Genomic DNA, 11,212 nt, shown 5'->3' with positions numbered 1-11,212 from the left:
TTTAGAGAAGTATTGTCACCTGCTGATGAAACAGCAGTATAAAAGGATACTCTTCTTCAGATTGCTATTGTTTGGCAGTGAAGATCTTGTGACCCACATAGAATTTATGAGCTCAGTCCTCACACCTACATGACACCATGCTATGTGTCACATGGGTTTGACCCGGTTATGTTAGCAATGGAATATTGCGTAATAAGAATTTCATCATCCAAGTTCCTCATTCATAACAGAGAGTCTGTCACAAGTTTTTAAGTTATGAATGGCAATTAGTGTTAGTGTTCAATTGCTAACAGTGAAAAATATTTTATTAGAAGTCAGATATAAAATTTTATGTCATATCACCATGAAGTTGTTGTTGGAATATACAAGAAATATCAATTCATGGTGAAAGTAATGATATGTCAGAACGAGGCCCGGGACTCGATTAAAAAAATGAATCTAATTAATATGGGGCTTTGTAATTAATCAATCGAAATTAATCGCATTTTTAATCGCATATAAATATTTGACCTGAGAACAGTGAGAAGCAATTTTTTTCACATGGATTTTAGTATACCATTGAATAATGACTGAATACATAAGCTTAAAGTGATACGCCAAACATTTTTTTTCATGTCTTCCCGAGTCCATGACAAGCAGATAGACACCATCCTTTCGACTGTGCGTGCAGTAACAAGGGAGATAGAGCCGTATCGCCCGTAATTAGCTTAGCTCAAACGCTGGAAGTGTATCGGTAGTGTTAGCCTGCCTCCTACCTGAGCCGAAATCAGCAGACCGAAGCTGATTTCATTTTAGCTCTAAACTCTGTAAATATATCACTTTATCAACATTTCAAACATTTATAGGCGAGAAAGTAGCCGTTGAGATCAGCAGTGTGTCGTTATTTTGTCTAAATACCAGTTGTTTACAATTTTGTTTGGACGAATTCGGTGCTACTCAAGCTAGCCGTTGTGACCAACGCACTTCCGGTTACTTTAACAAAATAAAACACCCGTTTCCCTTACATACAGAAAACCATGATGATAGAATTTGTGCTTTTACTTTGAAATAGGAAGCTAACCTACCCTCGATGTAGCTAGCTTGAACCAAAATGAACCGTCTTTGCTTGAACCCTCCGTTTTGACCAATCTTGTCCCGTTACCGGCATTTGACCGCTCAAGATGCCTTACTGGAGAGTTTTGTCAGCTCTGAGACGAAGATCGGTCCGTTTAGAGTTGCTGAAGAGTTTCTCTGATGACTTTAGGTGGAGGCAGGCTAACACTACCTATGCACTTCCAGCGTTTGAGCTAAGCTAATTACGGGCGATACGGCCTCTCCCTTGTTACTGCACGCACAGTCGAAAGGATGGTGTCTATCTGCTTGTCATGGACTCGGGAGTGAGGCAAGACACAACGTATGGCGTATCCATTTAAAGGGATAGTTCACCCAAAATTCAAATTTCACTCATTATCTACTCGCCCTCATGTCGACTAAGGACTGGGAGAAGTTTCAGAGTCCTCCGTGCCTTCTCTGAGTTACAGGGGGGCTCCGTGCTGCACTGCATGTCCTTATGACGGTAGAGAACGGGGCTCACTTTTCTTCGTCCAAAAAGACACACCAAAAAACATCCAAATACCTCCACACAGCTCGTCTGTAATGTCCCTCTTGTATTGAAGCCCCAACATGAGAAATTGTTCTGAAAAAAATTAAATAAGTCTATATTTTAAGCTTGTTTGTAGCGGAAGCTGATAGAGGAATACCCACATGGTTGCGCAGACAGGGACTAGTCTGCCTGTCTAGCCTCTATCTGGTCTTTTTAGCTACTAAACTTAACCAACTCCTTTCTTCATTCCCTAAGCCCAACCAGTGCAAAATCTTTTGGGGAAACACATACGCTATTAATTTTGTTTAACATACATTTACCTGTGTTTTTTTTTGTTTGTTTGTTTCTTTTTCTTATTATTATCTTCTTATTATTATTTTTTCTTTTTTACTTTTTCTTTGTGGACAGGTGCTGTGGGCCAAGACAGTGACCCAATCCCCTTGTGTGTTTTGGTTAGTTTTATTCCTCCCTTGAGTTTATGTATCAGGTGAGTCAATCAATGTCGAATTGATGTATTTAATTGATTAATTGTAAAAAAAAAAAAAAAAAAATGTGTCTATATATTTTTCTATAACTGTCTCTTGCCCATGGTAATTGTGACCTGTAACTGCAGTAAAGTTCAGTTCAGTTCAGTAAACTTTGTCAATCACACAATGTAACTGACAGTTACACAGGGGATCGAAATTACGTTTCCCCAAACTCCAAATGTGCAATTAAAAAAAAAAATTAATTTCAACATACATTTACCACACATATATGACATAAAAGTGGAGACAGACATCAACGATAATGAAAATAAGCACAGATATACTGACAGAGGCCTATGATGTTGTGGGGAGATAATAAAGTGCAATGTGAAAAGTGCAAAGTGCAGAGCAGCAAAAAGTAAAGGTATTTAACTATTTTTGCAAGCATTTAAGTATCTCCTGGGGCAAAACTGACACACCTTTCCCACCCTCCACTTGCCACATTTAGATAATCTGAATAATTTTCAGTTACATCAATCGCCTTTTTTTTTCATGTCAGTACTAAATGTACTTATTAAAATCAACTTAATTATTTAACTGGCATTGACACAATTCATCAAGTTATTGAAATTATTTCACACCTTTAAAATTGTCTCAATATTTCAGTGTAAAAATGTTTCACCAAAGAAAGTGAGTAAATCATACACGGCGTTTTCAGAGTGCATGAACAGAGATTTGAACGGTTTGTTTTGTTATAAATTCCTTGGGCCTAAAGGTTCTCACCAAATAAATAACTTGAATAAATGTTAAGAAAACATCAGTGTCAGTGGATTAACATGAGATACATCAGTATCTTAAGTTCTGTTTGAGGACATTGATATCAACTGTGATATTATGCAAAAGCAACACATACACAAGACCAGATTTATTTTTATGAATAATTAAACAACATTTAAGAAATGTATATTTAATTATATCCTCCAGTCTTATAACCTTAATATAACACAAATACAGTACTTTGTATTTTTATTGTCATCTTGACTCTCTGTTATGATGCTGTGTAAAAGCCCTTTAAGACAAACATTTTGTAAAAATGGGCTATACGAATAATGAATTATGCAGCAACATTTTTGAATTAGGGTGCCTGGTTTAGTAAACACATATTGTGCAAATTACTTTGTACACTGCAGCATGTATGAAAAAAATAACATTAGAAATTGTCACTGGACCTTGTTGAAGAAAACTGAGCATGTCCACCTGCAGCACAGATTTTTCATGAGGACTGCTCGGATAGTTTGATCCCTGAGTCCATAGATGAGAGCACTAAGACACCTTGGAAGGATACTCAAGCACACAAAGCATACATTGTAAACACGCACAAGGGCCAATCTGTCCACTCTCCTGGCAACGGCTACGATAATGACCGAGAACAAGGTGGAGGTGAGAATAAGGCTTAGTTGAATCAGGTGAAGCAGAAGTGTTTGAAGAGCCTTTGTGGCTGAGGCTTTGTCTGTTGAGGCAGATCTGGCTATAAGTGCTACACCAATGTAGGAGGCAATAATTGCTACACCCACTGACAGAAAGACAGTGCTGGAATATGCTTCTTCAAAATCATTAAAAATCGGTGCAAAGAAAATCGCCTCTTTAGAGCAAAAATCTGACATATTTAGAGTCATATAGATATTTGTAAACACATATAACAGCATTAAAATTCGAATGAGGATGTGAATGAAGCTGAAAGTCCACACTAGAGCAATGCTGATGCCTGTGCTTCTCATGGTAAAGATGGTTGCGTGCCTCAGTGGATAGGATACAGCCACATATCTCTCAAGTGACATCACAGCCAGAGTGAGAGGGGAGACTGTGGCTGTGAAAACTGAGAGCAGAACAAGGGCACCGCATGCATAATATGGGATCTTCATACGCAATAATGCCAGTGAAAAAAGAAGAAGGTTTGATACCAAGTGAGCAGTATCTGCAAAGAGCAAATTGTACAAAAGGATATAACGGGATGTCTCACAAAACACCTGCTTACTCCTTAAGGTAAACAACAAAACACTGTTAATGTCAGAGGTGGCAAGTAACGAAGTACAAATACTTCGTTACTGTACTTAAGTAGATTTTTCAGGTATCTGTACTTTACTTGAGTATTTATTTTTCTGACGACTTTTTACTTTTACTCCCTACATTTATACGCAAAAATATGTACTTTCTACTCCTTACATTGTAAAAACAGGCTCGTTACTTTTTTTTTTTGACACGACGTAAAAGCACCGGTAAAAGACGTGACGAACTAGAGAGGGAAAGAGGGAGAACAAGAGGGAGGAGGGAGGGGGGGCGGTAGAGAGAGAACCGAGTTACCAACTTGTACTGTAGCAGCGACATGGAGGCAGCAGCATGGAGGAAGGAAGCTATGGTGGTCGGACTATCCGACGGGGGGGTTGAACACTGTACAATCTGCGCAATATAGCGCATTTATCGTTTACGAGCGGCAAAGCGCAACCTGTCCATGCGCCCGTGTCTGTGTGTACGTGTGCGCGCGTGTGTGCGCGTACGTGTACGTGTGGTGCGAGAGAGACGGCAGGTGGACTGACTGGCAGAGATGAGAGGTGGTGAAACGCTGTTTAAAAATTCTTCTTGTTATTATTTTGTGAGAGTCTGTGGCGGCCCAAACGTTGGGAAACACTGCCTCTGGTCAGTTCAATCTTGATAATTCTGTCTGAACTTTTTGCGTTGCCATATGGCAACAAACCCATTTTAAGCCTTCTACACACAGACAATACATCCCCAGTTATGTTGCAATGCATTAAAAGAGAGGTGGGGTTCTAAGTAAACCAATAGCAGTGTTTAAATATGTTACATGACCCACTGGAGGCCATTTTGAAGCCCTTTTCTGCAGACGTCTTCACAGGGAGGAGCCTCGCCATTTGACCCCTCAAAAATGATCTAAAAAAGTGTTTTAATGACATTTTTCAACTGGGAAAAAAAAATATACTCAATAATAGATTAGTTAAGTTCATTATTCTGTAGTTTATTGCACTGTACTTGATCATTAAATATTAGAAAATTGTTAAAATGTGTATGTTGCCATATGGCAACACCGTACCATTATGAATTGCTAGCCTGGCATGTTGATAACATTTTGTATTTAGTTATAGGCCTAAATTCTTCAAAATAATATTGTAAACTTTATGGACTCAGGCTCCACAACCATGTAGAATCATTTTGTTATTTTTTCAGGTCCATCACTTTGACAGATACACATTTGACTGTTGTAGTAAAGTTAACAGCAATTGCATTCAGTGTTGAAGAATATGAGCAGCTGGCAACATAGCAAGGACAGAGTGAAAGATGAAGACAGTGAGAATGATGAAGGCTATGAGCCAGAGAATGAGGACAGTGGAGACAGCGAGGGCAGTGGAGACAATGAGGACAGTGGAGATGGTGAGGACAGCGAGGATAGTGAGGGTAAAGTGCAGTGAAAAATGTCTTTTTAAATGGTTTTTACTTTCAAATGAGATGCATTCTTAACTGTTCAGGCTATTGGGGATTGTTGAGACTATAACATGAGTTTTAAAATAAATGTTATTACTATTTTAGACAAAACTATTATTTTCATTACTTTCCACTATCGTACGGTGTTGCCGTATGGCAACGAACCCTAAAAACTACTAAAAAAATAATATTTTTTGAAAATTTCTCTTGATTATGTTTAATTGGTCTATTTTAAGACAAAAAAACACCCAAAACATTTTTTTACCAACTGGGATCATAATGCGTACCATAGAGGGTTAACAAAATTATCAAATGATGTAGGTTTCATTAACGGCCTGTACTTTCTTACTTTTACTTAAAGCAGAAGTAAGCGATATTTTTGTGTTAATATAAGTCTTAAATAGTTGTATCTTCCGACAGCGATCACATAGAGTGTTTGGATCGAAACACGGGTCTCTCAGTCACTCTGCTCTGCTCTGAGCCGAGGAGAAAACTTTTCTCGTATCCTACAAGTTTTATCCAATGAGGAGAGAGAACGGCATGCAGGGCTGTGTGTGCAGCCAAGGGATGCGCCTGAATGTGGTGACGTAGGGACGAGGACCAATAGATCCATGACGAGGGCGGGGGCTGTTAACTCCATCGGCTGACAAGACGTTATGGTGCGTTCAAGGAAACTCGTAACTCGTGTTTTTCCGACCTGTGAAGTCGTACCAGTTCGATCTGGTACGAGTTCACGGGTCAGAAGTTACGAGTGGCCGTTATAGTGACTTTCACAGGTAAAACAGGTCGGAAAAACATGAGTGGGTTGCCTGGAACGCTACAAAGTCGTAAGTGTTGTTTCAAAAGCCTGCCTGGAACGCAGCATTAGCCAAAACGACCGGATCGCTTACTTTTGCTTTAAGTACAGAATATGAGTACTTTTGCCACCTCTGTGTACAATACGATTCACCATAGTGAAGTACATTCGGATACATTTTGTGTCCGGCAGGTAAACTTAGGCTATGTGAACAATAACATTGATGAAATGGATTCAAGATGAATTATCGTGTGCTTATTTGCTTTGCAGTGAATCGTGCAATGGAAATACTTTTTACTTTTAATAATACTTTTGAGTAAATTTCAGAGCCTGTACTTTTTACTTTTACTTGAGTAGATATTTGGATCAGTACTTTCACTTTTACTTAAGTCGTTTTTTACACAGGTACTTTTACTTCTACTCGAGTAAAGAATCTGGGTACTTTTGCCATCTCTGGTTAATGTAGAGGAAACAACAACTTGACCCCACGGATAACATGCCAAGCAACATTAACTCCTGTGATGTTTGATATTGCAGACCAGCAGTGATATTGGCCTCACGCTGCAGCAGAGACATTACATTAGGATATTTGAAAAACAATTCCTTGGGCTTACTGTAGTTGTCCACCCATACAGCAGTCACCTCAAAAGGATAGAGGCCCAGTTTGCTTCCACAAGTGCAGAGCTCATCTGGTGGTGTTTATTTCCTGCGGGGTATGGCATATATACTACATACAGAACAGCATGCATCTCATTTTCCTCCAATTAGAAATGAGTGATATAATCTCTGTACGACCATCTCCTTAACACTCATTTTCAACTATTTTTATTCCTATCTCTTTATTCTAGAATGCAACAATCTGCCTTCAAAATAGAGTCTTACAAGACTGGAGAACTAAGGCCTTATCCAAATATAAAGGGTCATTTTCTTTTTTAATTCTTCAAAAAATATAAACTTTAATAATAATGGTAATAACAACAACAACAACAACAACAACAATGGGAATGCAAAGTGCTGTGCAGATAAACTAATTTAAGATAAACGGGAAAAACAATAATAATGGGCTGAATAGACTCAGTGCAAGTGAAAGGGCGAAATACTAAGACGTAGAATATACTGATTCTCTGGGAATTTCTTGACACCAAAATCAACAAGGTAAAAAAAAAAAGTATTCTTTGTCAGAAAGATAAGCCTAGGGACAAACTTCACAAGTCCAAGTCTTGAGTACATCTGAAAAGATTCTTCACCTAGCTCAGCAAGACACGGAATAGCTTGCAGGAGTCAATGACTTGATTGCACCGAAGGGAAATCTTATCTTATCTGCTACATTCTTCAGGAAGTATCAGAGCACTTCATCTGGAGGAAATTACTGTATCTGTATTCTATTTGCTTACACAATGTGGCAGATGAGCTTAGAGCAGGGCTTGCCAGAGGTGAAATATACTCCTTGAAAACAGTTTGGGAAAGATACTGTAAACTTATTGCAGATTTTGACTTTGACACCAGAAATATACAAACATCAGTGTTTCAAGACAAAGCTTGACAAGTTGCTTCAGGGAAAAGCGCCATTTATGCATTCACTAAAACCACTGGATCCCATTATGATATTTTCTGAAATCACTGCTAAGGTCACTCTCCTTAACATGAAGAAAATAATGGATGATGTACATCAGGGCTGCCCAGGCCGATTATTTTTGGCCCGCTGCCAATGCTCGAATTTTTATTTTTTTAAATTTCTATTTTTTTCCCGCAGTGATGTATGTTGCATGTACGACTCCGACCACTAGGTGGAGTCTGTCACCAGTGTTGTGGTTAACGTGCTGGGAGTGTCCATAGAAGAAGAGACAGGAAGTAAACACACAAGTGTCCAGCAGCCTCCCCCCCAGAGCTCTGAGCTCCAAAGCGCTTTAGCACTGGGAAAGATGACGGTGACGGCACCGGTAGCGGCAACGACGACGGCAACGGTGCCGACGAGGCTGTTGCCGTCGTGGTCATCATTGCCGGTAACGTTACCGTCGCCGCCGTTGGAACTGTGCCGGTGCCGTTGCCGGGAGCTTAGAACTTTCTCCAGAGCTGCGGCGAGCTGTGGAGAGGAGGGGAGGGGACAGGAGAGGTGGGTGTTGGGGGCTTGCCGGCCGTGCAGCCCCCAACACATGGCGCTGTGTGTGGGTGAGAGGAGCAGGAGACTGGGCTGACTGGGCAACGGCAACAAATTCACATGATGCTACCCTGCTTTTCTGGGGAAGACACAAGTAGCAGAAAAATCTCAACCAGAGTAGGCTACCAGTACCAGTAACTTGGCTTTGTTTTAACAGCAGGGCTCCAGACTAACATCTTTCACTAGGAGCACAGTGGCCCCGAACTTAAAATTTTAGGAGAGCAAGAAGGAAATTTAGGGGAACACACTTGTAAATTGATTTGCAGGGCAAGTATTCACAATACTCACACACATTGACCTGCCACCTGTAATTACAAACATCAGATTTTTTGAGTCTCCCCTTTCATGTTTCACCAGCGTTACAAAACAAAAGACAGGCAAAATCACTGGTTGCACATGTGCACAAGTAGATGAAAAATTTACTTGCACAGTCCCAAAATTTTGGCGCAAAATGGCCCCATTTAGGGGCAGTCTGGAGCCCTGTTTAACAGTGAAACACAATAATCAATAGTGTTATTTAAAAATACTTTGTATGAGTGTTTATTTTGCACAATTAACATATGTTATAGGCATATTTAATTTGAATGTTTAATTTTGGCCCGCGACCCTCCACCCCGATTCGTTTTTGGCCCTTCACTGAGAAGAATTTGGGCACCCCTGATGTACATGATGATGCTCACGGGATTACTATGGCTAGCAGAGTTGGCTCAGCAATTGCTGCCACCCGAGATCCCTATATAGTCCGTCATACAGAAAGGTTGCAGGAGGATTGGTAGACATCACTCGAAACAACTCAGCTAGAAACCACTGGTTCAATCTCTATAATGCGCGGGCATCCTTAGCACAGGATATCAGATTTTTGTTTGGACTGACATATGATGGATGACATGATAAAGACACCCACAAAGACCGCCTTTGTTTAAGACCAAGGAGGGATAATGATGATGTAATTCAACTTGTAGACCAGTTCCAGAAATACCGTGTCTTCCAACAGGAGAATATGCATGAATTAGTGCAGTGATTTTTAACCATAGGGCCACAGCCCAAACTTGGGCCGCCAGTGCCCCCCCTGAGGGCTGCAAAAAACGTTCAGTTTTGCACCTGTGCAAGCCACAAGGGCCGCGGGACTGCGTAGATTATCAAGTGAAGACATTGGAGATATGTTATGCATGAGACGCTCAGTTACTTACTAAGGAAGGAATAAGAGTGTACACATCATAATAGAGCCCGCTACCCTGTAGTTAGTGGGTAACTCCAGGAGAACTACAGCAGGGCTCTCAAGTCTCACGCATTTGGCGTGTGACACACGCATTCCCACCCGTTCACACGCCACACATTGTATTTCTCACGCATTACCACGGTGACGTCCACCAAGTTGCACCGCTTTAACAGTGGAACAGATTTGAGGGCGCACTGATCACATGAGAGAGGTGAAAAGAGACAACACTGTTACCTGTTATAGCCTACTGGACTCAGCCTGTACCATCGCTGAAACACAGACGACCAGTGAGTAACGAGTCAAAAAGCTGATCACTGCCTGAAGAGTTTGAAAGCAGCCTCTTAACTTCATGAACGCAGCTCAAACAGACCCGGTGCCTCAGCACGGCGACCAAGCTTTGATAAACACACCGGATCCGCGCCGGTTTACAGTATCCCCCTGTAAAAAAAAAGCACTCGTCGGAGCTGAGAACAGCGGAGTTTCCTCTGCTGCAGCTGATCAACTGACATGTGGTCAAGACGTAGCTACAGACCTGTCACTGTCACAGAGCATCTCATCTCATCTCACTTCAACCTCAGAGCTGTCTGTGTTCAGACTGTCCTGACCTGTCCCTGAACATCACACAGAGACAACATGGAGCTGCCTGTGTGATTGGAGTTCAACAAATCAGTTTAGCTACTGTGATTGAAGTAGGAATACAGTAATCATCATAGTGTAGTGGCAGGAAAGACCATTTAATCTGTATGTATCAAATATTGTGTTGGTCAAGAACAAGTTCAACTTAAAGTCAGAGGAAAATAAGGGTGTTTTTACTGTTCCTAAATGTAAAAATGGGTCACATTGGACCCTCAACATTATTTAAAGGTTAAATAACGTGTTACTTAAACATTTTTTTATTGTGCTGTGCTCTAAAAATAAACTAACAAATACTAGTGTAGAGTCCTGTATTAAGTGCCCAAAATAAGTGATTTGAGGGCATCCTCCAAAAAATTTTGAAGCAAGGCAGAATGCAAAACTGTGTGCTGGTAAGGTCTCCAGGGGAGGAAAGGAGAGTACGTCGTTCAATGCGAGCAATTTGATAAAACATCTGAGGAGACATCATCACCCTGAGTATACCGAGTTTGCTAGGGCTAATGCAAAACCACAACAACCAACTTTAACTCAGGTTTTGGAAAAGCGAGAAAAAATGTCAAGAGAAAACCCACGGGCAGTTAAAATTACAGAGGCTCTGACTCATTTTATTGCTCTGGATGACCAGCCACTGTCGGTTGTGGACAATGTAGGATTTCGCCGTCTTCTCAGCACACTCGAGCCATGATATGAGATTCCCAGTCGCCCCTACATCAAGGATGTTATGGTGCCAAAACTTTTTGAGGATGTGAAAAAAAAAGTTTGCAACGAGGTGAATAAGGCTTCAGCCTTAAGTTTCACCACTGACATTTGGACAAGCAGTGTGTGCCCGATGTCACTGCTCAGCTTAACGGTGCAGTGGCTA

General features: G+C 40.8%; 2 protein-coding genes across 2 annotated transcripts in view; both read right to left on the bottom strand.

The window, feature by feature from the left end:
- Nucleotides 1-3,269: 3,269 nt before the first annotated feature.
- Nucleotides 3,270-6,916, bottom strand: LOC146975106 (odorant receptor 131-2-like). The gene is made up of 2 exons (XM_085796939.1): nucleotides 6,803-6,916; nucleotides 3,270-4,115 (listed from the first exon to the last, which is right to left on the bottom strand). The coding sequence occupies exons 1-2, from the start codon at nucleotides 6,914-6,916 to the stop codon at nucleotides 3,270-3,272; spliced, it is 960 nt and encodes a 319-aa protein (XP_085653065.1).
- Nucleotides 6,917-8,123: 1,207 nt separating this feature from the next.
- The window catches only part of LOC146975105 (odorant receptor 131-2-like), a 26,338-nt gene continuing 23,249 nt past the window's right edge, over nucleotides 8,124-11,212 (bottom strand). Inside the window, exon 2 of the mRNA XM_085798892.1 lies at nucleotides 8,124-8,423. Within this exon, the coding sequence (XP_085655018.1) occupies nucleotides 8,124-8,423 (300 nt within the window). The remainder of the gene's footprint in view (nucleotides 8,424-11,212) is intronic.

This window comes from Trachurus japonicus, chromosome 14 (assembly GCF_045865225.1).
Source record: "Trachurus japonicus isolate A0001 chromosome 14, Traja_1.0".
Lineage (NCBI taxonomy): Eukaryota > Metazoa > Chordata > Actinopteri > Carangiformes > Carangidae > Trachurus > Trachurus japonicus.
The sequence above is the reverse complement of the archived record's forward strand: the minus strand, read 5'-3'. Positions and strand labels throughout refer to the sequence as shown.